We start from the raw sequence: 27,985 nt of genomic DNA on the forward strand, positions 1-27,985 counted from the left end.
GGCATTCCTTGCGGAGGTGAGCCTGAAGGCCAGCATGACCTGGCTGAGCTGCCTCCCGGCTCTCTGCCCTCTCGTCGCCGCAGCCGCCTGGGACGGTGCCTGCACCCTGCACTCTGCCTGGGCCCAGCCCTGTGCGGCTCCGGGCTCCTGCCGGCCGGCTCCCCCGTCACTGGCCTGTGCCTTTCAGGTCCTCGAGAGCCTGGACTTGAGGGACTGCAGGGACAGCATCATGGATGTCTTGTCAAGGCACCTGCGGAGGGAGCGTGCGGACATTGGCAGCCAGCTTCTCAGGGTCCTCCTCCCTCCCAGGGACCATTCCCCGCTGGTGAGAAGGGGGCAGTGGCTGAAGCCCTGCAGGCAGCATGGGGCTGGGCAACGCAGTCCTTGGCCTTGCCTGGCCTTTGGGCGCTGGGGCAGCTGCTCCCAGCTCTCCTGCCTCCCGCTTCAGCTGCCCAAGTGCTTCGGGACAGGCCTTTGGCCTCTGGGCCCTGCGGCAGCAGGATGGCATTTCACAAACTTGCCTTCCACACAGGCCGAAAGAATGTGGAGCCTGACCGAAGGGCTCGTGGAGCTCCTGCAGGTCAGGGTGACCACCATGCTACTGGACTATCTGTTCCTGGATAATGGTGCCCGCATACCCAGCCCCCTGGCCCTGCAGCTGGCTAAGGTGTTCCTGCCACTCTTTGACAACGTAAGGCTCTGTGCCCCCAGCCACGGCCACTGGCTGCTGTCCGGACAGTGTGTCCTGTGGAGATGCAGGCCTGTGCCACTGTGGGCCAGAATCAGCTGATGCTGAGCTCTTGCTGCCTTCCTGTTCTACAGGGTGATAGCCAGGTGCAGCAGCTCTCCATGACTGTCTTTCAAACGTTGATGTCTGCTGTAGAAGAAGAAGGAAAAACGCCCCTGATGACACAAGTGTGTCAGAGCCTGCTCCCACTCCTCTTCCACTGCCATGATGAGAAACTGCAAGTGGCAGAGGTGAGGACTCGTGGGCTGCTGCTGTCCCCCTGGCAGGGGGCTCAGCTGCCTCCTGCCCTGCGCCTGCTGGACCGCAGCCTCCTCCAGGCTGCGGCTCCTGTGCCCTGGGCTCTGGGGCCATCTCTGCGTCTCTGCTGCTCTCCAGACTTCTCGGGAAACGCTGCTTTGTGCGGTCAAGTTCCTGGAAAGGAAAGATCTTGAAAAAACTGTGGAGAAAGAGAAACTCTCGAAGTTCGCTGAGCTCCTGGTAAGGACGGTCTGCAAGCCCCAGCCTCAGTCCGCAGGAGGCCCCTGAGGGCGGTGCTCAGTGTGCGGGGCTGGCAGCTGTGCCCCTGCCCGCTGCTGCAGCCAGAGGCCGCGCGGGCTCTTCTCCAGGCTCCCGTGGGCCCGGTGTTGCTGCGGGGCGGGCCGGCACCGCGGCTCCCCGGGCAGCAGCCGGCGCTCTGCCCTCTCCCCTCGGGAGCAGCCGGCGGCTGCTGGCCACGCCTCAGGGCTGTGCGGCCAGGGGAGGCCGGGGCTGGGCGCAGGCAGCGCCCGGCCCAGGGGCTGAGCCCGCGCCAACCCTTCCCTCCTGCCGCTCTCTGCAGCTGGCAGAGGACAGGAGCCGAGTGGCCGAGCACCTGCGCCGGGCCCTGCGCTACCTGGAGAGCCCACAGGAGCCCCTGCGAGTGGCGGCCATCAGCTTCATGGGTGAGCCAGGAGCCCGGGCTCCCTCCCCGGCCCGCTACAGCTCGGCCCCGGCCCCGCCTGCTGCCCCAGCAGCGCCAGCTGGGCCCGGCACCATGGAGCCCCGCCTTGGCTGGGCATTGCTGCTGCCGCCCTCTGGCAGCCGTGCCCTGGGGCGGCAGCGTGCGCCAAGGGCCGGGCTGAGCCCTGCCGGGCCAGCAGCCCGTGTGGCCGCAGCGCCGGCAGTGCCGCTGGCAGGGAGCTGTGCCGCTGGGGCCGTGACAGGCTCTGTGTTCACAGGCATGGCCGGGCGGCACCTGAGGGGGCAGCAGCAAGAGCTGCAGCTGATCTGCGCTGGTGAGTGAGGGCAGCGGGCTGGCAGCGGGGGCTGCCAGGGGGAGAGCTGCAAACCCTGCCCCGGCTGCCGAGGGCTGTGCTCCTGGGGGTAGAGCACACGGAGCTTTCAGGGCCACGTGGGCGATTGGTGGCCAGCAGCTTCGGGCTGATCCCCTTGCTCCCTGCTCCCTCCTGGCCATGGCAAGAGCCGGCTGGAATGGCCCTTGCAGGGGGCTCTCCTGGGCTCCCCGCAGATCCAGCTCTGACCATGGCTCTGTTCCTCTCTCTTGCAGCCCTGGAACGCCTGACAGAGGACATGAGCAGTGCCATGTCACAGCTGGCACTTGAAACACTGCATGTCCTCCGGGCAATACAGCGTGGGCGATATTCCACCATCTGGAGGCTGCAAGATCAGCTGCGCAGGGCATGGAGGACTCGGCCTCGCCTGTCGAGGCTTGGCTGCCTGCTCTGCCGGGTGACTGAGGAGCAGAGCTGATCTGGGAGACTGTCTTTGCTGGGGCAACCTGAGCCAGGGGTAAGTTTCCTTTTCCTTAAGATTTTTCTTTTCTTTTTTTCATTTTCTATCTAGATTGTAAATAAATCAATTCTAGAGAATATGTAATTATATATATTATTCGATATTATAGATTACTGTAAAGAAATCAATTCTAGAATGTGTTATGATACACAGACTGCCAGGAGCTTTTCTTTGCTGCCCAGGGTGTGCAGGGCAAGAGGCAGGAAAGGGTGAAAAGGGTGCTTGTGCTCAGCAGAACAGCAGGCTGAGGTCTCCTGAGGCCCTGAGGGGGGCAAAGGGTGCATGTGCTCAGCAAGCTGCCCAGGTGTGCAGTGGGCAAGGGGAAATGGCCAGAAGCCCCTTGGCCTTTGGTGGTTCTGCTGAAGCCTTTGTGCTGCCCACAGAGTGGCTGGGCAGGGCCCGGAGCTGCAGGGATCCCTGTGAGAGTGGTGCCTGGAGATGGCCACAAGCCCTGTGCCAGGCAGGAAGCGCCATCCGTGCCCTCCTGCCCGTCTGCTGCTGGCTGCATTGCTGAGGGCTCCCGGGTGCCTCTGGATGGGGCTGCTCTGGAGCTGCTGTGGGGCTGCGGTGCTGCTGCCGGGCAGCTTGGCCGGGCTGGGGCAGGGCCTGAGGGGCTGGGGCAGAGCCTGAGGGGCTGGGGCGCTGGTAAGCCCTGAGCAGTGGGGCTGTCAGAGGCCATAAGCAGCCCTTGTTTGCTTTGGGATCACCGTGATTTTGGGGGCAGTGCAGGTGGGAAGAGAGAAAGTGTGGACTTCCCTCAGCCATGGCTGGGTTTTTCCCTACCATGTAGGAGTTGGGCCTTCCTCAAGGCCCTGACAGAGATAAGAGTTTTTCCCGTTTTGCTTGTTTTCCCTTTTTGCACCTAATCTTTTTTCAATAATGTGTTGTTTGTTTTTCCAGAGGAAGCATTCTAGGTGGTCCAGAGTGGATGGGGAAGTGCTTGGGAGCAGCTGTGGCGTGGTGGCCTTGGAGAAGTCTGAGGCCATGGTTTGGGAGCAGCTTTTCTTGCAGCCGTGGGTGGCGTGAGGTGGGTCCCTGTGTGCTTGGCAGGGTGGGATCAGAGCTTTTGGGAGATGGCAGCGAGCACAGGAGCATCCTGCTCTGGGCAGCTGCTGAGGGCTGGATGTGCCGTGGCTGGCTGCAGGCTGGGCACATGTCCTGCCCTCCTGCTCTGCTGCCAAAGGCAGCAGGGATGGGCAGCTCTGGGCACAGCTCTGGGCACAGCCAGCATGGCCTGGGCACCGCAGGCCTTGGCACAAGGGCACAGGAGCCCTCAGCTGACGGGCACTTTCTGCTTTCTCTCCTTGCAGCCGGGCTCTGCGGCTGCTGAGGCTGCTCTGGGCTCTGCCAGGGCTCTGCTGGGCTCAGCCCTGGGCCCAGCTGGGCTGGCTCTGCCCTCACATTGCTCTGACAGCTCTGCATCAGACGAGCCCGTTGCGAGCACAGCGCCTGAGCTTTCTGCTTTGGCAGGTGAGTGAGACTCTGCTGCAGGCCCAGAGATTGCAGCTGGGGACACACATCCAATTGGCAAGGACCCAAACTCTCCACAGTCCCTGCTGAACGCCTGGATCTGTACAGGGTGTTTGTCTGTCCCATTCTTCCTTCTTGATTGGCTGGAATTGTGCAATTGCACTTTCTTCCTCCTCTAGAAGTGCCTGAGTGGGCCAAACCTGGCGAGTGGGCCGTGCTCCTGAGGCAGTGCAGTCTGGAGCTGATGGATGGAGAATTGCCCTTCTGCACTGCCAAACCAGAGCAAAAAGCTGCAAGTGGGACTTTGTGTCTCTAAGAAATCCCTGACAGTTTCAAAGGGAATGTGCAGCTCCTTCCCAGGCTGAGAAGGAAGGGCATCTTCTAAAGGATTTGGGCTTTGACAGAGTTTCCATTCCCAGTCCTGCTTGGAGCTGGAAGGGCACAAAGCAATTTCCTCTTGCTTTGAGCACAATTTCAAATGGCAATGTTGGAAACAAAGCCCAAAATCTTTTCAAAGGCTGCTGGGGTCAGTAAGATGGATCCATGCCATCAGCACATTTACAATGTAAATAACTGAGTTCCCTTCTAAAAAAGATCATTTACCTCTTTAATGCAAGTTTCAGAAGTTTTTCACTAACACTTGGGTTTTGTTTTCATCTTTAACATTTTATATAGTTTTTTTTCTTTTTCCTTTTATTCCTGTAAATAGAAAACATGTCCTACAGAAGGAATGTCCTTTGCTCCTGGTTCCTGTGTGGAGCAGCTCCCTTTCTGCTGGCTGAGCTGCTCAGGCAGAGCCCGGCAGCTCCTGGCCCTGCAGGGCTGAGGCTTTTCCCCGTTGCTGGGCACAGACTGATGGAGCAGCACTGCTGAACACGGGCACACAGAGGGACCAGGAGCAGCTGCCTCTGCCCACCTGAGGCTCCAAGGCCAACCTCTGAGCAGCCAGGGCTGGAAGAGACTGGCAGGATCTGATCCCTGATTCTGGGCCAGGGCTGCACAAATGACCCCACAGCAGCAGCAGCAGCAGCAGCAGCAGATGGAGCTGACTTTCAGCACAGACCCTGCCCCTGTTCCCTCCCGTGTGCAGCGGTGTCACAGCAGCCTGAGGCACCTGGGAGCCCCCAGAGCCAGCAGGGACTTGAGATGGCAGCCCTGGGCTCCTGGAGGCTGTGCAAGGAACGGAGCTGGGCACTCCCTGTCCATGGGGAGCTTGCAGATGGAAAAGGCTGCTGTGCCCAGGCAGCTCCAAGGGCACAGAAAGGAGGGTCTGGAGCACTGGATCTGGGCCAGTGCCACAGTCCTGGGCAGCAGCCAGCCAGCCCTGGGGGAACAGAGGGCACAGCACGAGGGACAGAAGCAGGCAAGGGCAGAGACTGGAGAGAGCCAGAGCCAGGAGCAGGAACAGCTGCTCCATTGCACTCTTGGAGAAAGCTCTTGGCTGCTTCAAAGCGCTGAAAGGCGTGAAGGGCAGAGAGGAGGCCACAGCAAACAATGCTCCTGTTTGCACAGCCTCCCCTCTCCGTGTCCCAGAAGGAATTGCATGGACTGTGTTCTTCTCTCCGAGTGGTCTCGTTCAGCATGAGCAGCTCAGCACCAGGAGCTGAAGGAGCTGAAGCCTCAGGCCACAGGAGCTGGGCAAGAGGGAACTTTTGGAGCAAAGTAATGCTGCTAAAATAGCCCCAGCTGAATGCAGTGGATAGAATAATGGAATTACAGAATCCTTTCTGTTGGAAAAGCCCTCTGAGCTCACCCAGTGCAGCCGCTCAGCCAGCAGTGCCAAGCCCAGCACTAAACCACGTCCCTGAAGTGCCAAGGCCTGGACACCAGCCCTGAGTGAGGCTTGGACAGCAGGCCCTGAGCCCAAGGTGGCCTCTGGATGAACCTTCCAGCCAAAGGTTATCTTTGTATCTGCTCCCTGATGAGATATGCATGGTCATTAGCACTGTGATAGATGTAGCCACTCCTTAGTGAAACATGGATGGACCTTTGTGTATTTAGAAGCCAGACAAGGCCATGAAATCTGACATCTGGCCTTGCGTGGGGCTGAAGGATCAAAGTCAGCTGCCTTGGCTCCTCCTTGAGGCCTGGCCAGCCTTTGGGAGGGAGCCAAGAGGAGGATGAAACCAGATGTTGGCACACTAGCAGTGCTGTCAGTTTGTCCATTCAGCACTGTCAGAGCTGGGCCCTCTCCCAACGGGGTTGGAGCCTCAGCTGTGGCTGGAGGCACCTGCAGGAATTGCCAGTGCCCAGGAGTGGCTCTGCAGCCCTTGGCTGTGACAGCTTCCCCAGCTGCTGTGTGGGTCTGGGGGATGGTAAAGGCTGAGGGTAACTGGGGCTGGATCTTTCTCAATCACTGCAGGCAATCTTTGGTGGGGATGATTGGGTGCATTGCTGAGCTGCTCCTTTTGAGATTCTTTGCTGCTCTGAACTGCAGGAAATGACACTGATTCCTTCAGTTGGAGTCTGTGTCTTTGGTGCTGACTTTGGCCACTGGTCAAACCAAACTGGCACAGTCTGGCCAGATCCCAACAAAATGTCACTTGTTCAATGTCAATGTGAGGAATCAGTGCCATCAGAAATTCCCAGATGGGAAGCCCTTCCCTGGAGTTCCCTGGCTCTGGAGTGGGCTGAGGTGGGAGCCCCGTGGGAGCAGTGGGGCAGTCGGGTAAAAGAAGCTGCAGCCCCTGGATGGCTTCAAATGCATCCAAAAACTGCACATGGAAAAGGAAAAGGACTTGTGGGTTTGGGCAGACAAAGATGAATTTGTTAAGAGTCCAATGGAAACAGCACCTTCAGAAGGAACAATTATTGTTGGAATGCTCCCACATGGAGCAAGAGAAGAAGGTTTTAATCTTGAGCTCAGCTGCATTTGTGCCAGTGAAATATCAATATACTAAATAACTATATGTATTTATTGTATAATAAGACCTTACTATATGTATATATGTATTTGTATATTTGTATATTTATATATATTATATATATATGTCTGTATCTATCTGTCTATATATATATCAATATGCATATCTACATATGAAATAATAATAATGTGAAATTATTATTATTATTGTGAAATAGTGCTGACAATACTAATTTGGTAGCTTTGGCTGCTCAGGGATGTAACACTAAATACCCTACAGAACAGGATTGGCCAGGGCCCTACTGTCAGTGGTCAACGTTGTGAGATTGTAGACAATGAAAAAAGGAGGAAGGGATGAAATTGGCTATTTTCCCAGGGTTTGCTGATACTGTGATGCAGAGTGCTTTGTCTGTTGCTGTGAAAAATTCAGTGATTAATCCTGCAGGGTTTTTCATGTACCAGACTATGCACAAGCTGCAGGATTGGTTGAACGGGTGAAGGGGTTGTTAAAAGAGCAGTTGAAAAAATGAGGAGATGGGAACCTTTGCCCATGGAGAACCCATCTCCCAGATGTGCTCCATGCCCTTAACAATGGCCCACTGGGGAAATGGAAACCCCCTGGCTGTGCACGGCTGCCCCCAATTTGCAAATCCAACCATGGGCAGTGAGACTTGGACTGCCTGGGAAATTGTTCTGGCTGTGATGGCCCCTGGCAGGGCCAGCCCAGAGGCTGCAGGGCTGGGCCTTCATGCATTGGAATTAATGAGGAGAAATTCAAAGCAAATGAGAGCTATCAGTACTGAAACAGGAATTCAGATTCCTCCAGGACACTTTGCTTTGGTAACTGCTCCCTTGGAGCTTGGCCTTGCAAAGTGTTCATGTCATGGCAGGAGGAATTGATGCAGAATATCCAGGAGAAATTACAGTAATTCTGTTAAACAATAGTGAACAAGATTGGATTATTCAACCCCATGACAGGGTAGCACAATTATTGATATTGCAATTTTAGGAATGATTGTGAAAAAAGGAGCTCCAGCTCCAATCACCACCGTTTGTGGAGATAAAGGGTTTGGATGCAGCCGTCCTAATAATGGAGCCAGAGTGTGGGTCCGGAGGCCAAATGGCCCTCCCGAGGCAGCTGAAGGAGCAGCTCCTGGGAAAGACAACTCTGAGTCCTGAAACCTGGGCAGGAACAATGGGAATGTGTCCCTGCAGCCAAGTGTTCTGTGTGAGAACAAGTAGATCTGACAGGATATTGTTTTACACATCCTGCCAGACCAAATCTCCCTGTTTGCCCCAAGGGCCCCTTTGGCAAATGCTCTGATCCACGGGGCTCCATGGGAAGGCTGCTGTGACACTGAGGGACTTGCACAGGAATTGCATCCAGGAGCCCGGGTGCCCCTCAGGGACTGGGACCCGGCCCCTTCCAGCCCGAGGGGAAAGGGCCCCCCCAGGCCTTGTTAGCCACAGACAGCATGGTAAAGCTGAACAGCAAAGGGCCTGGGGGCATTATTCTGGAATTAAAAAGGTGCCAGCTCCATGGACAACAGAATTCTTGTTCCTAACTCCAATGAGATTGAGAAAAATGGATGAAGAACGGTGTCACCAAAGTACTACTGGTGTCTGTAAGGTGTCCCTTGATAGTCAGCCAGAATCTTTGTCTGCCACAAACACCTCTAGTGTTTGACCAAGGGGTTAGTCATCAAAATGTAATGATGAGTTCTGAAGGATTGCTGAGCTTCTTTTGTAATTCTTTGCTAATGATGATGTGCTTTGCTGAGCTTATCCTTTTGTAATTCTTTGCAGCTGTGCATGATATAAATGCCACAATTCCTTCAGTTGGTGTCTGTGTCTTTGGTAGTGACCCTGCCCACTGGAGAAACAGGGCCCCCTCTTGCCTAAGTGTTACCTGGGAAGGCAAAAAGCCTCCCTCCAAAATTCCCCCCTTCCTCCTTGTTCCCCCCCTTCATACCCTGAGCATGATGTGCTCTGGTCTGGGCTGTGCCCGGGGTCAGTTGGGGTCACCTGTCCTGGCTGTGTCCCCTGCCAAGCTCCCCCGCAGCCCCAGCCCCTCCCCAGCGTGGCTGGACGAGGGGCAGGACAGGCCTTGGCTGTGCTGCAGCTCAGCAAGAACAAAACCATCTCTGCGTGCTCAGCGCTGTGCTCAGCACCCGGCCCAGCAGTGTCTCAGTGCCAGGGGCTGTGCCCTCAGTGCCTGCCAGGGCTTTCCATGGCAACTGCCAGGCCAGGTGACCCAGGTGCCCCCCCAGTGCCAACTGCCATGGAAACAGTGCTCAGCACTGCCCCTTTCTGTCCGGCTGACCTGGCCTTTGGCCCTGGCAGTGCCCTTGGCTGCTGGTTCCTGGTGCCCGAGCGGCCAGCGCGGCACAGGGCAGGTGGCCATGGCACAGCCCCAGCAAGGGATCCCCTCTGGCCCTGGGCACTGACACCAGCCCTGAGCAAGGCCTGGCTCCAGGCATTGGTTGCCTTGGCACCAATCTAAGGAACGGGTCCCCGTGGCCGTTGCCATGGCACCTGGTGGCACCAACCAGTGTCACTGCAATTGTACCTGGAACAGCCCTGGCACCGCTTTGTCCTCAGGGTTGCCATGGCAGCCCAGGGCAGCAGCAGCTCTGCAGGCAAGGGGCCATGGAACCTGGCTGCAGAAATGGCTCCTTGGGCTGCTTTCCAAGGAAACCTGAACTGATGGGGGTTGCCATGGCACCCAAAGCCAGCAGTGGGGTCCCTGCAGTGTCCATGGCAACAGCCCCTTGCAATGGCCCACTGCCTGTTGGGATGATGATCCACCCTCACAGCTGGCCCAGGGCAGGGCTGGAGTGCTCTTGGTGGCACCCTGGGCTTGGCACACACTTGAGGAGGATGTCTGTTTACAATGGGGAAACTCAGGAGTTTTAGATGGCTTCAAAACTCAAAGAAGGAAAATCCCTCTTTGCCTGAGTGCAGCCACTTCTCCAAGCAAAGCAGCTCCCAGGTAAGTGAGGAGAGACACCATGGGCTTGGGGAATGTGGAGCAAGGTTGTCCACACTGGCTCAGAGCTCAAGGCACAGCTTCTCTGAGCAGGCCAGACCTCCTTAGGACAGTCCCTGCATCAATATCAGTCACTGAATGCTGCAGTCACCTCTTGTGTAATAAGAAAAGCAATAAAAGACACACTTTAAAATAGGAATACTTCTAGGAATATTTCCTAGAAGCTCTTTGAGCTATTTCTCCATCACTTTCAAAGGAAACCCTCCTAATGAACTGCACAGGAGCAGAGGGAAATCAAGGCAGAGCCATGGTTTGTCAGGACTCGCTTGATCCTCATGAGCCTCACTGTGCATTTGGAGCTGAGCCCTGGAACCTCAGGGCCTGGGAGGAGATTGCACAAACCTTGCCTGGAGTCAGAGTCAGAGGAAACACCCAAAGTGTCTCCAGGCATTCATGGCTCCCACTGAGGTCCCTGTCCAACACAGGCTCCTCATGGACTCCTTGGAGGAGAGAATTGGAGGCCAGGATGGCACAAAAACCTCTCAGACACTCAGTGTGGAAAGGAAAATGCAAAGTACCTTCAACACCTTGAGTGTCTCAGAGCATGAATGAGCCCCACTAAGTGTCAGTATAAAGCTCTCCAGGGACTCATTAAAGCAGATAATTGGGGCCATGATTGCACAAAGCTCTCACAGAGTCTGGATCCAAAGGGAAACACCAAGTACCTTAAAATAACTGAAGTACCTTGAAGCATTAATGAGCCCCACTGAGTGGTGTTACTGACAAAGCCTCTCCAGGGACTAATTACAGCAGGTAATTGGAGGCCATGATTGCACAAACCTCTCAGAGACTCCAAGGCAAAAGCCAAAGCCAAAGTCCTTTGAAAAACCTGCAGTCCCTGCAGGGAGCATGAAGGAGCCCCCAGGGCCATTGCTGAGCAAGGCTCCCCAGGGACTCCTTGCAGCAGATCCTTGAGGCCACTGGGATGTGGGCTAGAGGGGGATGCTGAGGGCAGCACAAGGGGCTGACAGTGCCCAGCCTGGCTGGGGCTGGGCCAGGAGGCCCCAGGGCCTCAGGACAAGGTGTCTCCTCCCAGCCCTTGCTGGCACAGACCCTGCTGTGCCCCAGGGCACCAAGACTTGGCTTCTCTTTGTCCCCACCTGTCATCACTGCCTGCAGTTCTCTGCTCTGCCTGGGGCCTGGGGACACTTGCTCAGTCGTGTCCCTCAGTGGGAGCCACTAAAAGTCCAAGAAAGTTTGGAGTTGGATTCTGCCTTGGAGTTCTGGAGAGGTTTCTTCAGCTCCCTCTCAGGGACTGATGTTCAGGGCCTGAGCACAAAGCCCCAGAGGCTCATTCAAGTCCTTGTGCTGTGTCTGTGCTGCTGAGCTGGGCTGGGCTCCTGGCACAGAGGCAGCTCCTGGTCACCAAGAAGAGCTTCAAAAGCACATTTCTCTTGATGAGCAGCTCTTGTGCCAGCCCAGCAGGGCTGGGGCACTGCCTGCAGCCAGCCTGGGCACAGCACAGAGGCACAGAGAGCTTCAATCAGTCAGGGCTGGGAAGGGGCTGAGAAGTGCCTGGGGCACAATCACTGCCAGCCCTTGGCACAGGAACCTCTGGCTGCAGGACAATGCAGCTGCAGCTCCTGGAGCCATCTCCTCAAGCTGGAACATGCCAATGCCTGCAGAGCCTGTGAGTACAAGTCTGAGTATTTCTGGGGCAGGGGAGGTGAAATGAAGCTCTGACATACTGAGGGCTTCTGATCAGACATATAATATTTCCAAGGCAGGGATTTTATTGAAAAATGGGAAATTTCCAAAAACTTTTGTGTTCCGTTTTGTATTTTTGGAGAATGGAAGGGAGAGGGGATAAATATAAAAGAATTATATGAATATCTATTTATGAATTTTGACAAGTGCTTGAGACATCCAAACTGTTGCTTTTAGTGACCAATAGGTTCACAGGAGGATCCCTAATGTGCTTTCAGCCACTCTGCCCATGGACAGCAGCAGCATCACCTTTGCTGGAGCCATCAGGCTCAGTCTGAGCTGTCCTTCCTCCAAGCTGCAAACAGAACCTGTCCCCAGCCAGTGCCCTGCAAACAGGCAGGGTTCTGTAGGGCCAAGGAGAGTGCACAGAGATTTGGGGTCTGTGAGTGCTGGCAGGGAGAGATCAGGCACAGGGAAACACCTGCAGGAGGAAAATCTGCAGGAAGCAGAGAGAAGATCAGGCAATGAGAGAAAACAAACCCCAGCAATGCTGTGGCAGGGAGAGTTTAGAGATGCCCACAGGATCCCCTGCAGTGCAGCCCCTCCCTCTGAACAAGCCCCCTCCCTCCTGTGGCCCAGCCAAGCCTCTGCCCTCAGGGCCGGGGCTCCAAGGCGTGCAGCCTCTCCTGTGCAGGCAGAGCTGCAGCAGAGCCGTGGGGCAGCTCTGCAGCCCCGGGCCCAGTTCCCTCTGCAGAGCACAGGGCTGGGAGCGGCTGCCTGGCCCTGGGGGCTCTGGCAGGGGGCACAGCTGGCTCAGGGTGACGCTGTCCCCAGGGCCCGGCTCTGGGCAATGCTGTCAGTGCAGCCAGGGAAGGAGCTGCATCTCCCTCAATCCAATGCCATCAGAAGGACACTTGGAAGTGTCCCTGAGATTTCAGTCCAAGCTGGGAGCTCCAATCCAGGGTGCAAACCTGTCCTAGAGCATCTCTGAGTTATGAGATTGATGGGCAAAGGCAGAGGTGTTGTGACACTGAAAATGCTGCTGGGTTGAAATGAGCAATGTGAGTCCTTGGCTGCAAATGTGGAGCTGGGCTGTGCTGGATCCATCTGCTCTCAGCAGTGCCTGGTGACATTTTAAAGGGGGAGCATGGGAAGGTGATCACCCTCCACCTGAGCAAGGTTAAAACCCAGAGAAATTATGAACAGGTGAGAATGTCAGACCATCTCCCCTCACTCTCCACTCATCACTTTGCCTCACAGAACTTGCTCTGTTTTCCAAAAATGCAGCAGAATTGCTAAGCGTTTCTGATATCCAAGAATATCAGGAGAGACAGGGGGGGAGCTTAAAAAGAAAACCCCAGATCTTGAAAATACTAAACACCATGTCTGTGTGTTACAGAGGAGGGTATATGGGAAAAGGTTTTGATTTCAGTTACAGGTATCTGCTCCAACACTTCACTGTCCTTTCTCCATGAACAGGTGCCCATGTGCAGCCCCAGCAAATGTCCAACAGCAGCTCCATCAGGCACTTCCTCCTGCTGGCATTGGCAGACACGCGGCAGCTGCAGCTCCTGCACTTCTGCCTCTTGCTGGGCATCTCCCTGGCTGCCCTCCTGGGCAACGGCCTCATCATCAGCACCGTAGCCTGCGGCCACCACCTGCACATGCCCATGTTCTTCTTCCTGCTCAACCTGGCCCTCAGCGACCTGGGCTCCATCTGCACCACTGTCCCCAAAGCCATGCACAATTCCCTCTGGGACACTAGCAACATCTCCTACACTGGATGTGCTGCACAGCTCTTTCTGATTTTCTTCTTCCTTGGATCAGAGTATTTCCTCCTGACCGTGATGTGCTAGGACCGCTACGTGTCCATCTGCAAACCCCTGCACTATGGGACCCTCCTGGGCAGCAGAGCTTGTGCCCACGTGGCAGCAGCTGCCTGGGCCAGTGCCTTTCTCAATGCTCTCATGCACACGGCCAATACATTTTCCCTGCCCCTGTGCTATGGCAATGCTGCGGGCCAGTTCTTCTGTGAAATCCCACAGATCCTCAAGCTCTCCTGCTCACACAGAAATTCCCTTAGGGAAATGGGGCTTATTGCAGTAATAACCTGTTTATGTTTTGGCTGTTTTGTGTTCATTGTTTTTTCCTATGTGCAGATCTTCAGGGCTGTGCTGAGGATCCCCTCTGAGCAGGGACAGCACAAAGCCTTTTCCACCTGCCTCCCTCACCTGGCTGTGGTCTCCCTGTTCCTCAGCACTGGTCTGTTTTCGTACCTGAAGCCCGCTTCAATGTCCTCCCCATCCCTGGATCTGGCCCTGTCAGTTCTGTACTCGGTGGTGCCTCCAGCCCTGAACCCCCTCATCTACAGCCTGAGGAACCAGGAGCTCAAGGCTGCAGTGTGGACATTGATGACTGGATGGTTTCAGAAACATTAAACTGCTGGCCAATTTCTGCAAATCACTTGTAATAAAATTCAATTTTGATACTTCTTGTTAGTTTCATTTTGGAGGTCTTTTCCTTTGTTTTACTTTTTTCATATTGTCCACAAAAACATGTCATTGTTTGTGCCATTTCTCATTTTGTTTCTCTCCACCTTCCCTGTGGCCACAGACTGTGTCAATGAGGGGCTGCACTCTTGGTGACTATTAAGGGACTAAAGGATGTTCCAGAAAAGTTTTCTGCAGAGATGCCCTTGTGTTGCCTTCTCTGGAGCAGCAGCAGCAGCAATGTCTGTGTGCAGAGCTGGGGGCAGATCAATGCTGGCACAGCAGCCCTGGTCCTGCTGGCCACACCATTCCTGAGCCAGGCCAGGAGCCATTGGCCTTCTTGGCCACCTGGGCACACTGCTGCCTCATGTCCAGCCTTCTGTCCATCAGTCCCTGCAGGTCCCTTTCTGCCTGGCTGCTCTCCAGCCACTCTGTCCCCAGCCTGTAGTGCTGCAGGGGTTGCTGTGGCACAAGTCCAGGATCCGGCACTGGGACTTGTTGAACCTCACCTTGTTGTATTTTGGCCCTGGATCCAGCCTGTCCAGGGCCCTGTGCAGAGCCCTCCTACCCTCCAGCAGATCCACACTCACGCCCAGCTTGGTGTCATCTGCAAACTGGTTAATGGTGGACTCAATCCCCTCACCCACATTGTCACTGAAGATCATAAACACGACTGGGCCCAACACAGACCCTTGGGAGACAGCACTGGAGACTGGACACACATTGGATGCAGCACCATCCTTATCACTTTCTGGTCCCAACCTCCAGTGAGCTCTTTACCCCGGGAAGGGTGAACATATCCAAGCTGTGGGCTGCAGCTTTTCCAGGGAATTCTGTGGCTTGCAGTGTCAAAGGTTCTTCTGAAGTCCAGGCAAACAACATCCACAGCCATTCCCACATCTACAGGTGGGTCACCTGGGCATAAAAGGAGACCAGGTTGGTCAGGCAGGACCTGCCACCCCTAAATCCACGCTGGCTGGCTCTGATCCCTGGGCCATCCTGTGGGTGCCCTGTGATGGCACTCAAGGTGATCTGTTCCATAACCTTGCCAGGCACCCAGGTCAGGCTGACAGGCCTGGAGTTCCCCAGCTCCTCCTTCCAGCCCTTCCTGGGGATGGGCTCACACTGGCACCTCCAGTGCTCTGGGCCCTCCCTGCTGAGCCAGGACTGATGGTAAATGGAGCAGCCTGGGGAGCTCATCCACAGCTCCCTCATCCCCCTAGCATGGATCCCATCAGATCCCATACACCTGTGAGCATCTGAGTGGCTCAGCAGGTCAGCAGCTGCTTCCTCCTGGATTCCAGGGGGCTGTTCTGCTCCCTGTGCCCATCTACCAGCTCAGGAGAACACTTGTCCTGAGGACAACCTGTCCTAATATTGAAAATTGAGACAAATAAGATGTTAAGTAGCTCAGCCCTTTCCTTATCTTTAGTTACTGTATTCCCCACTGCATCTTATAAATACTAGAGGTTCTTCTTCTCCCTACTTTTGCGATAATTTTTTTAAATAAAAACCTCTTTTTTTACAGAAGCCACCAGGTTAAGTTCTAATTGAGCTTTCACATCTCAACTTTTCTTTCTGAATAACCCATCAAAATCATTAAATGCTTCCTGAGTTGCCAGTCCTTTTATCCCCCAAGTTCCCACAAAAGCTCCATGGGCAGCCAGGCCAGTCATTGTCCTTACCAGCTCATCTTTTGTCACACTGGGACAGGCTACTCCTTCCCCCTTAAATTACCTTCTTGAAATGTGTGTCCTTCCTGGACCCCTTTGTTTTTAAGGGGTGTTTCCCTTAAAAAATCAGTACCCAATTTGGCACTCCCCAGATCTGCATCCTAAACAGGCCAAAGTCTGCCCTTCCTAATTCCAGTGTGGAAGTTTTGTTGCTGCCCCTCCTTCTTTCACAGAACATGGAAAACTTGATTATTTCATGGTCACTGTGCCCCAGGCAGCCTCTGAGCCCCACATCTGCCCCCAGCCCTTCTCTGTTTGTGAACAGCAGCAGACAGAGCTTTCCTTGGCAGTGGGAGTGTTACCAAAGATTCAGTGAAACAGAAAACTCCTTAACCCCAGTGTAGCATTAAGAAGCAGCATTCTTTATTCAGCTGGATGCACGGGGGAGAGCTCCTCCCAAAGCCCTGCATGCTGAGTACAGGAAAGTTTCTGTTTATATTCTGTATTTTGCTCACATATTCATTGATTGTCCTGGACTAAACATACATATGATAATCATTTCCCCAAAATCATTAACATATTGCCCCTCCCTTGTACCCATGTGTTCTTCTGTCCTGGGGGTCTCTCTGGTGGTCCCTGGTGGTCGTGGACCCCAATGTTCCAGTGGGCCTGGCTGAGCTGGCAGGACCCTGAGGCTGCTGAACTTCCAGTTCCCCTTCTCACACAATGGGCCTTGTGTGGTTTCCATAGGCCTGGGGATGTGGAGAACAAGCTCCAGGTGTCAGCTCAGCTGGTGTAGACAACTGATCATCTGGTAACATGAGGTCACAGAGTGGGCTATGACATCACAGAGTGGGTCATGTGAGGTCATTGAGCAGCTGTGACATCATAGACTGCCTCTGTGACATCACAGAGCCAGTTGTGACATCACAGGGCAGAGGTCTAACATCCCAGAGAAGACTAAGACATCACAGAATTGGCTGTGACATCAGAGACCGCCTGTGTTACATTAGAGAAGGGGCTGTGAGCTCACAGAGCAGGCTGTGACATCCCAGAGGGGCTGTGTGACATCCCAGCAGGGCTGTGTCAGGTCACTGGGTTGGTCACTCGGCCCCAGCTCCCCCTCACAGTTTCTCCCAACAAGTCCAATGCTGTCCATGCCCAGCGGGGTCCCTGTCCCCTGGGATCCCCCCGGCCCACCTGGAGCCACAGCCTCCACCAAAGGATGTTCCACAGGATCCACCCCAGAGCCTGACATGGGGACAAGGGGCCAGGGCTGTGTGAGCAGGACATCAAGGACGGGGATTCTCCAGGTCACTGTGGCCTGGGTTGGGTTGCCCAGGGCAGGAAAGATGTCTGGCAGCTGGAGCAGGGTCTGGGAAGGGCCTCCAAGGTGGGGCTGGAGCCCTTGGGCTGTGAGCAGAGGCTGAGGGAGCTGGGCTTGTCCAGCCCAGAGCAGGGAAGGCTGAGGGGCTCCTCATCCCAGCCTGGCAGTGCCAGTGAGGAGGGGATGAAAAACACAGAGCCAGGCTCTTCACCGGGGGCCTGGTGGGAGACAAAAGCCAATGGGTGGAAGGGGAAAGAGGGGAGATCAGCCAGGACAGGAGGAGATGAAATGAGTCAGGCTGGTTTCAGCATTTCCTCAACACCAAGAGCAGCCTGAGCTCCCTTCTCCATCCACCACTGACAGCTTTGCAAATCAGGAATTGTTGGAGCTGTTTTGCCCCCACTCCAGGATGAGCATCCTGATACAAGAACTTAATTGTTTTTATATCTGTCACAGAACCATTCTTGTCTAAAATTAATTCTAGTATGGAAATCACTTGTGGATGGTGCACTCATCAGATGCTGCTGGGACATTGCACTTAGCTCAGGGAAGAGCAAGATTGTTATCGAATTGTGTCCTGTTTTACTGTGGTCTGTTGGCCAAGAGGAGAAACTTTCTGTGCCTCTGAGTCTCAGCAGTTACTGACCCCTAAAGGACACAAACCTGATGAGTTGTGGTTCCCACTCCAGTGCTGGCACTTGGACCTCTCTCCATAGCCAGAGCAGAGCTCCCATATCCCCGAAAGTCCCTGGCAATGCAGGGATGAAGGAAACAGGACAGGCTGTGGGGATCAGGGGCAGGCCCAGGGAGAAAAAAGACTTTTGCATTTGGTGGAGCTGTGCCTTCCCTTGGCTCTGTTGGCTGACAAGAAATGAACATCCCTCTGTGTCTCAGGCAGCTCCTTCTCCAAGGAAAGCAGGTGGGAGTTGGAGCCAAGGAGCTGAAAGCTGCAGGTGCAGCCTGGGCTGGAGGGAGCTCAGATTTGCACAAGGCTGCTCTGAGTGCCAGGGCTTGGATGGGGGAAATGGTGGGGTGGGGGTAGGGACAGAGTCTGATTGATTGTCAGCCATGAAGGGTCTTGATTTTCATATCCATTCAAACTGCATGAGGAGGTACTTGGATTCAGTGTCAATTGGAGATTGCACTGTATTATCATTGTATTAAGAGGGAAAAAAAAACCTAAACAGGACCTTAAAAATGTTTTCTCACTGTCTTTTTAAAAAGAATCTATTCACTTTGGATACACTACTGAAATCTGTCTAATTAACCACAAAAGATTTGAAAATTAAATTCAAATTATTCCCAGAGGCTTGGCTTGTTCAGGTGTTCTGAATGTTCATGAGCCCTGGGACACTGAATTCCTGCACTGAAGAGCTGAAGGCTGAACAAGCCTCTGGAGCAGGGAAATTCAGCAGCAGCCTCCAAGTTGCTGAGGATGTCAGCAGCCCCCAGTGAGGCCATCCCTGCCCAGAGAGCGTGGGGGAATGGGCAGACAAGGAGAGCGTCCCTGGGGCTGGGGCAGCACAACTCAGAGGCACCAGCAGCTCCAGCTGGGCAATGGAGTGTGGAATGTGGCTGGGAAAGCCCTGCCTGGGCTGGGCCAAGCAGCACACACAAGCCCTGACCCCCATCCCCCAAACAACCCTCTCAAGGAGACATTTAAAAGGAATTACAATTGTTTGTGTCCTCTGAGTTTTATGTGCTGAAGAAATAACAACAAGAGTTTCTCAGGGGCCCAAAACAACCAAACCGTCTTTACTGGGAGCTTTAAAAAATTAGAGAAACTTTGGAAAAACGTTTAATATGAAATTCATTCAAAAAAACCCACTTTTAAAAGCATTGACCTGGCCTATTCAGCTTTGCCAATTCTAAGACTATTCTATTTAAATTGAATCAAAATTTTCAAGAAGAGGGAATTAGAAGATGAAGACACAGAAAGAGAAAAAGACAAAAAATATACAGAGGAGCACACACACGGCTACCAACTCCTGGATTCCAGCACTGTTCAGATGGAAATTCCAAGAGGATCCAGGGTCAAGCTGTGTGCTTGCCTTGTGGTCAGCCTTCAATACCCCTTGGTCTCCCTGGGCCCTTCCCCCAGGTGGGGCTTGGGCGCATTTGGTCCCTCAGGAGCTGGGCTGGGGCTGCAGAGGTGGCTGTGGAGCATTGCCTGTGCTGTGCCAGGGACTGGCAGCCACTGCTGGGCTGGGATAGAGGCTCTGGGGGGATTGGGGTTCCAGGGCAGGGCAGGGCTGGGGTTCCAGGGCAGGGCAAGGCTGGACCTGCCCCTTCCTCTCCCATACACAAAATGTTTCCAGTCAAGAATCTCCTCCAGTCTCTAACAGCAGGGAATGTTGTAGGTGAAACCCCAATTCTGCCCATGGGCACCTGGGTGAGAAAGATAATAGTTCTTTTCCATAGCACAGAGCCCCAGTGTTTGGAAGGCAGGTGAGAGCCTCAGTAGGCCAAGGCCATCCAGACTTGTCAGGAATGGCAGATTTTGTCTGGGAGCAGTCCTTGCATTTAAGGAATTTTGGAGTTGGAAACCCAATTTCTGCCATGGGCACATGCAGAAGCAGCACAGTTCTTTCCCATAGGAAGGAAAGCACAGAGCCTTCCCCAGTGTTTCAGGGACCAATGAGAGGTGACCCTTATGAAACCATTGCCAGCCAGACTTGTCCTGGCCGTATTCCTATGGGAAAAATCTGTGGAAATAAGGGAATTTGGAGTTGAAATCCTAATTGTGGCCATGGGTGCCTGGAAGAGAAGGAGATTTCTTTCCCATGGCAAGAAAAGCACGGAGCCCCAGTGTTCCAGCAGCAGATGAGAAGAGAGCCTCAACATGCCAAGACCAGCTGGACCAATTAGGTAGTCCATGGGAGGCCAAACCAACCAGACCTTTTCTGTGTTCCCTTGGTTTTATGAGGTCCTGCACTATCACCATTGGTTCCATGGGGCCCCACAGTGTCCTAATGGTGCTTTGATTCCATGGGGTCCAGCAGTGTCACAATAGACCCTTGGTTCAATGGGGTCCCAGAGTGTCACAATGGTGCCAACGATGCCACAAGGCCCTGCAGTGTCACAATGGTCCCAATGATTCCACGAGGCCTTGCAGTGTCACAATGGTCTCCGTGGCTCCCCAGGCCCCACAATGTCACGTGACTCCTCTCTTCCATGAGCCCTGCAATGTCACAATGGAACCTTTGGACCCTGGGGGTTTGCAGTGTCACAATGGACTCCTTTGGCTCCACAGTGTCACAATGAACCATTGATGACTGGAGGCCCCTCTGTGTCACCCTGGAGCTTTGGTTCCATGCAGCCCTGCAGTGTCACAAAGGCCTCTTGGTTTCACAAGGCCCCACAGTATCACAATGGTCCTCTTGGATCTGTGGGGCCCCCCAGGGTTACAATGGTCTCACTGGTTCCATGAGGCCTGACAGTGTCACAATGCTTTACTTATTCCATAGGGCCCCACAGTGTCCCAATGGTTCTATGAGTCTCCATGATTCTATGAATCCCCTCAGTGTCACAATGGACCTTGGTTCCATGAGGCTGTGAAGTGTCCAAATGGTCTCTCCATTATGTTCTATGAGGTCTTGCAATGTCACAATGGACCTTTGGCTCCATGGGGTTTCACAGTGTCATAACGGCCCCTTAGTCTCATGACACCCCAAAGTGTCACAATGGCATTATGGTTCCATGAGGCCCCACAGTGTCACAATGGACTCTTGGTTTGATGGGGCCTCTCAGTGTCACAATGATCCCTGCATTCCATGGAGCCACAGAGTGTCAGTATGGTCCCCATGGTTCCATGAGGCCCAGCAATGTCACAGTGCTCTCCATGATTCCATGAGGCTCCACAGTGTCACAATGGTCCCTTGGTTCCATGGGCCCTGTGCTGCTGCATTCCCCCCTGCCCTTCTCAGGCCGCCCTGCCAGCTGAGAAATGCTCCTTGGGCCTGGGCCTTGGCCAACAGCCCCTGGGCTCAGCTCCTCTGCAGCTCATCACAAACACTGTTTGCTCCAGGCACTGCTGCTGCCCAACCAGCTCCTGCTTTCTGTAGCAGCAGCCCTGGGAACTGGTTTTGTTCCCTCAGTGGCACAACATCCCTGTTCTCACCCTGCCAAAGAAAGCTGTTGGTGCCAAGTGTGGCCAGGATGACTTAACCTTACCTACATTGCCTGTAGGTAAGGTTAAGTCACAAGGTCTAAGTGAAGCTAAACACCGCTAAGAGTTGTTGTTTCCCTAAGTTGCTATGTTTAATATAAGTTATAAGCTGAGTCAAATACTGTTAAATGTTAATCCTCTGTTAAATTGCAAAGTCATAGGTCAAAAGTTAGATTAAATCCTGCTAAATGCTGTTTTTTGCTTAATTGTGAAATTGAAGGTATCAGTTAAGATTAAGGTATAAGTTAAGTCCTGTTAAGTTTAAGCTCTGTTAAGCTTTTGGGCCATATTCCTTTCATCCTTGCCCTCACTGTCCTTGTGTCACACACACACACAGGGGCAGTTCTCAGTTCATTTCTAGTTTGATTGCCTAGACTTTGTTTTCTTTTGTTGTTGCTTTGTTTCCCTGCTCAGCCTGAAGTGTCCAGTCAGGAGCAGAGTGACTCTTGCCAAGGAACTCTGTGGTGCTGTTGCTTAATATTAAATCTGGTTTTTGCTGCTCCCCTGCTGGGGATTTTTTCAGCGCTCTCAAGGCCTCATTGGTAACAGGGTGAAGGAGCCCTGGCGCAGGCTCTGGCCCTGGGGGACACGGGGATGCTGCCAGGGGGTCCCTGTCCCCCTGTGGCACCCCCAGGGCCCCGGCCCCCCGTCCCCGTGTCAGGCTCTGGGGTCGATCTCGTGGAACATCCTCTGGGGGAGGCTGCAGGGCCAGGGCCAGGGGGACCCGGGGGGACAGGGGACCCTGCTGTGCACGAGCAGGGTTGGACTGCTCTGGGGGGAACTGTGAGGGGGGGCGGGGCAGAGTGACCTCCCCAGGGACCTCACACAGCCCCTGCGATGTCACACAGCCCCTGTGATGTCACACAGCCCCTGTGATGTCACACAGTCCCCTGTGATGTCACATAGCCATCCCCTGATATCACACAACATCCTGTGACTTCACAGCCCACCCTGGGATGTCACACAGCACCCTTGTGATGTCACAGAACCAGCTGATATCATAAATCTATAGTGTGGTGTCACAGAATACTCTGTGATGTCACAAAGTCACCCTGTGATGTCACAGTCTGATCTGTGATGTCACAGCCTGCTGTATGATGTTACACAGCCACCCTGTGATGTCACAACCCACTCTCTGATGTCACAGAGACACCCTCTATTATGGCAAGATCTGCTCTATGGCCTCACACTATGATGTCACAGACAGCTGTATGATGTTACAATCCCCTACGTGATGCCACAAAACCTGCTCTGTGATGTCATACTGACACTGTGTAATGTCACAGCACGCTATTCAAAGTGCCACACAGCACTTTGACCTCACAGCCTGCGCTGTGATGTCATACAGCCATGCCATGACATCACAGCCTGCTCTGTGATGTCACACAGTTCCCTCTATGATGCTGTAGCTGCTCAGTGACCTCACACAACAAACTCTGTGATGTCATAGCCCAATCTGTGACCTCACCTCTGTGATGTCACACAGCCCCTTGCTGCCATCACAGCTGCTCTGTGCCTCCATGACACAGCCACAGAGGAGCTGCTGTGACACAGCCCCCTCTGGGACATGCCACAGCCCCTGCCAGTGCTGAGCCCCTGGGAGCTCTGTCTGTGCCCTGCTGGTGTTCCTGAGGGGCCCTGGCAGTGCCCCAGCCCTGCTGGGCTGTGCCCAGGAGCTGCTCCTGGCCAGAGCTGTCTCTCTGCAGCTCTGCTGCCCTTGCCAGGAGCTGCCCTTGCCAGGAGCCCAGCCCAGCTCTGCAGCACAGACACAGCACAAGGACTTTAATGGCCCTCTGGGGCTTTGGTGCCCTTTGCATCAGACTCAGTCCCTCAGAGTGTGCTCAAAGAACTTCTCAGGGACTCAAAAAGAGGCTGAAACACTGAAGTTTCTCATAATTTATATAGATCCTTCTGAGGGACAGGACTGAGAAAGCGTCCCCAGGTTCCAGGTAGAGCAGAACACTGGTGGCAGTGGATGACAGGTGGGGACAAGCAAGGCAAAGGTGTCTCTGGTGCTGAGCAAACCTGCGCCTCTGTCCCTGCAGGCTGTGGGCATCCCCCGGCTGCCCCACCTGGCTGGGCCCTTCCTTTGCTGACAGCTCTGCCTCCTGCCTGCCTCTGCCTGCCCACACAAAGCCTTGGGCTGCTCCAGGCTCCTGCTGGGGGACGTGCTGCACCACAGCCCTGCCCTGCCAAGGAAATTCCTTTCTCTTGGTGCCCACTCTGGGCCTCCCCAGCTGCCCTTGGTGCTATTATGTCTTCTTCAGGCTCATTCCCGCTATGAAGAAAAAGCTCCAGCCTCTCTGAAACTGCCCTTCAATCCCTCCCAGGCTATTCCTGTTCTGTCCTCAGTTTCTGTGACCATGGTCACAGGGGTTTTCAGGTGAAGGGAGAGACGAGAATGTTGACTCCGTGTTCAGAAGGCTTGATTTATTTTTTTATGATATATATATATTACATTATAACTATACTAAAATGAAAAAGAATGACAGGTTTTCTCAGAAGCTAACTAAGCTAAGAATAGAAAAGAAAAGAATGATAACAAAGGCAGCTTTCACGGACTCTGTCCGAGATAGCTTGGTCCTTGATTGGCTATTAATTATAAACATCCAAGATGGGCCAATCACAGGTGGACCTGTTGCATTCCACAGCAGTAGATAACCATTGTTTACATTCTGTCTCTGAGGCCTCTTAGCTTCTCAGAAAGGATTTTTATTGAAAAGATGTCTGCAACAAGTTTCCTCACTCCGGCGCCCAGAGCCTGCAGACTGTCCCTGCTGGTTTTATGACAAGGCCTCCAAACCCCATCTTGGGAGATTTTTGGAAAAAAAATAAGGTCTGTGAAAAAGGAAAAATTGTGGTCAAAGGTATTTTCTCCCAAATCTTGCAAGTGACAGAACAAGGGTCAATATCTTTAAAATGAACAAGGGTGGATTTACCTTTGTTAGAAGGAGGAAATATTTTACAATGATGAAAGTGGCACAAAACTGCAACTGTATTTCCAGAGAATTGGATGCCCCATTCTAGGAATTGTCCAAGAGCAGGAGCTTTGTGCAGCCTGACCCAGTGAAACCCCCTGCCCTCCCCAGTGACAGAATTCCTGTAGTGTGGGTTCTCTGCTGTGCTGGGTGCCCTCACAAGGCTTCTGGTCAGAATGTCTGCTGAGGGCAGCCAGGCTGCTGCAGGGGCAGTGACCTGACAGCCATCACCATGGCAGCCCTGTCCCCTGGGCCTGGCTGTGCCCTTTGCTCTGCCCCTGCCTTGGCTCTGCTGGCATGAAGAGTTTTGTCATTGATATCTTGTCCCCAAGGTGCTGGGGCCAATGGCTTCCCAGTCAGGCTCCTGGAGCAGAAGTGGCTTTTCAGAGCCCAGCCAGGAATGAGCCGTGAGGCAGCAGCTCTGCAGTGGTGGCCACCAGGCCGGGCTGCCAAGGGAGGCTCCTGGCCATGGCCTGCAAGCAGCTGCTGCTGCCAAGGTGCCTTTGGTGCCTCAGGCTCTCCCTGGCACAGCTCCCAGCACGGCACTCTGCCCTTGTGCCCGAGGCCTTCCCTGTGCTGGGGCTGGCCTGGGGCTTTTCCTGCAGCGGGACCTGCCCTGCTGATGGCACAGGAAAGGCAGCTCCTGCTGGAGCAGGAGGCTCTGCCTGCAATGGGCTCAAACCACTCCAGCAAGGCCCTGTAGACTTCAAAATTGCTGCCTAGAGCACAATATTCTAATAATTGTTATAGTTCCTGCACTGTGGAGTAAATAACTCTGGTTAAGATCTTTCTGTCTAATCATGATCAGAATCAATCAGAGCCCTATTTATATAAATATAGCTGGTATTTTATCATTAATCCTGTGGGACAAATTTTATTAAAGTTGGATTCAACCTGTCCCATCTTTTACATATAAACCTTTGACAAATTCTGGGGCTGGGATTGAACCCAATAGCTGCCAGTCTCCTCTCTTAGAAGGAATTTGAGAAGTCCAGGGGCCCTGCAGAGGTTTGAGGATCCATGGTGGCTGCTGGGTGTCATTTCTCCATCTCACGTTTGGAGTTTCTCCAATAAAGAAATAAAGCTTTTGCCCGAAGCTCCCACTGTGCCCATGACAGGAACCCCTGTGAGTGTCTGGGACATCCCGGCTCTTTGGCAGCCTGGGGACTCCTGGGATGTCACCGTGGAGCCCCCGTGAGTGCCTGTGACAGATCGGTGCCTTTGCAGCCCAAGGTGCCCTGGGATGTCACCATGGAATGGCTGTGACTGCCTCTGACCACAGGGCTCTTTTCCATCCCCAGAAACCACTGGGAAGTCTCCATGGAGCCCCTGTCTCTGTGTGTGACATTCCAGCTCTTAAAGAGGCTGGAAACGCTTGGAATGTCCCCATGGAACCCCTCTGAGTGCCTGTGGCAACTCGGATCCTTATCAGGCAGCCATCACTAGAATCCATTGCTATGGTCAGTTTCCATGGTAACCATCCCCACCCCCCTGTGTCTATGCTCAGTCCCTTGGCAGCTCCATGGAGACCCCATCCCAGGGGTGGTTGCCATGGACACCAGCTCAGGCCTGCAGCAAGAGTTCTGTTGCCATGGAAACCATTTCAAGTCCCATCCCCAGGCTGATGGGATCCCAGAGCCACAGAATTGGCTGAGCTGGGAGGGACCCATCAGGATCCTCCAGTCCAACTGCTGGCCCTGCACAGGACACCCCAACAATGCCAGCCTGGGCCTGGCAGTGCTGGCCAAACGCTGCTGCAGCTCAGAGAGCCCTGGAGCTGGGACCCTTCCCTGGGGAGCCTGGGCAGGGCCCCAGCAGCCTCTGGGCAAAAACCTTTTCCTGACATCCAACCTGAGCCTGCCCCGACTCAGCTGCAGCCGCTCCCTCCACTCCTGTCCCTGGGCACCAGAGGGAAGAGGTTCCCACAGCCCCAGCCAGAGACCCGCTCCCAAGGCTGCTGCCATGGCCACCAGGGCTGGCACCAGCTGGGATGCTCGGTCTCCATGGGCCGGGGTTTAGGAATGGGATTCCCCAATTTCCTGCTCCCGCTAAAACCGTGCTGCCGCTCGCTGCCCTCCCACCTCCCATGGAAAGCACAAAAGGCAAAGATCCCGGGCTGGGATAAGAACAATGTATTGGGAACAGCAACCAGATATGGAACAAACAGGAACAACAACAACATGGATAACAGAAGGGATAAGAAAAACTTTTTGCGGGGAAAACTACAACACCATCGACTGTCTCTTCCCAGCCATGTATATCCCCCTGCCTGGAAAGGACACCCTTCTCCTCACGGCAGACAGAGAGAGTCTCTTTCCTGCCCCGGCAATGACCTGAAGTAGGAGTGAATGTAATGACACAGCCATGGCCAGACCCTCATAACCTTGGACCCACATCATGTCATTGGCAGGGGCAGGAAAAGGGACAGGTGTCTTCCCAGCATGGATCACAGGGAACGTAGATAACCAGTTCTCTTTCCAACGTGGGACCTCCAATGGGGGATGGTGCTGGAGCAGTGCACAAAGCTCTTCCTGCAGTTGGGGCATTTGCAGGGCTTCCCTCACTGGTGCTTCCGTTGGTGTCTGGTCAAGTGAGAGTTACGGCTGAAGCTCATCCCACATTCCCCACACTCATAGGGTTTCTCCCCAGTGTGGATGTACAGGTGGGTGATGAGGTGGGAGTTTTGCTTGAAGCCCTTCCCGCAGTCAGGGCAGCGGAATGGCCTCTCCTGGGTGTGAATCCGCTCGTGCACATGGAGATGGGAGCTGGTCTGAAACCTCTTCTGACACTCAGGACACTCATAGGGCCTCTCCCCAGTGTGGATCATCTGGTGGACACTCAGGTCAGAGCTGCAGCTGAAGCCCTTCCCACACTCCCCACACTCGTAGGCCCATTCCCCAGTGTGGATCATCTGGTGGCGGATCAGGGTGTTGCTCTGCCTGAAGCTCTTCCCACACTCCAAGCACTTGTAGGGCTTCTCCCCATCATGAAGCTGCTCATGCACCACCAGCTCTGAGCCCTGGCTTAAGCTCTGTCCACCTTCCTGGCTCAGGGTGGGTCTTTCCTCCTCAGAGCACCCTGGGCTGAGTTTGGTGTCCCTCCTCCTGAGGGACCTCTGGGACTTTTCCTCCCCATTGGATTCCTGCACAGTAGAGCTGCTCAAAATCGCCTCTTCCATGAGGTTCTGCTGCAGGGATTTGTCCTCCCTGGTCTCCATCCTCAGCTTCTTGTTTGGAGGACGAAGGACAAGGTCAGGATGGGATTTGCCTCTGTGCCCCAGGGAAGGGGAAGGAGATCCCCCCAGTGATTCCCCGGCAGGACGGCATTGGCAGAGGGGCTGTCCTGCAGCTGGGGGCCATGCTGGACTGGGAGATGGAGCAGGAGTGAGGGGGAAAGGAGCACTGACTTCCTCCTCACCTGCCTGGGTGTCCTGGGACATTGTCTCAGTTTGAACAGACGGGTGTCTGCTAAGGAAGGCAAGAGCCTCCCTTGAAATGGAAAATGTAAACCCTCTCCCTCCAAATTACTAGAATTTTGAAATTAAGGGTATCTCAGGTAAAAGTATGGGAATAGGAATAACAGTTATTGAACTAGGAAAATCTTAAAAATACAAATGCCGTTTTACAAAAAAACCCCACTCACCAGATCAGAATACGACGTGACACCCTGCAGGTCAGGCTGCTGGTAGCAGTCCTATGAAATGGTGGCTGCAGAGCTCCTGCAGTGACAGATGTGGTTCTGTTAGGATCCTGTAGAAGGGTGGAGTTTTCCTCTGAAGGTCCAGTGGTGGTGGTGTTGGGCCT

At 54.1% G+C, this 27,985-nt stretch overlaps 2 protein-coding genes across 2 annotated transcripts in view; both read left to right on the forward strand.

Annotated features, from left to right (window-relative positions):
• LOC143693004 (uncharacterized) overlaps positions 1–27,985 on the forward strand; it is a 680,702-nt gene that overhangs the window by 457,623 nt on the left and 195,094 nt on the right. The gene's annotated exons all lie outside the window — the stretch shown is intronic.
• Positions 542–13,985, forward strand: LOC129130708 (olfactory receptor 14A16-like). Its single transcript, XM_077173079.1, has 4 exons — positions 542–691; positions 823–978; positions 1,124–1,225; positions 13,404–13,985. Exons 1-4 carry the CDS (start codon positions 542–544, stop codon positions 13,983–13,985), a joined length of 990 nt encoding a protein of 329 aa, XP_077029194.1.

This window comes from Agelaius phoeniceus, unplaced genomic scaffold, assembly GCF_051311805.1.
Source record: "Agelaius phoeniceus isolate bAgePho1 unplaced genomic scaffold, bAgePho1.hap1 Scaffold_113, whole genome shotgun sequence".
Classification (NCBI taxonomy): domain Eukaryota; kingdom Metazoa; phylum Chordata; class Aves; order Passeriformes; family Icteridae; genus Agelaius; species Agelaius phoeniceus.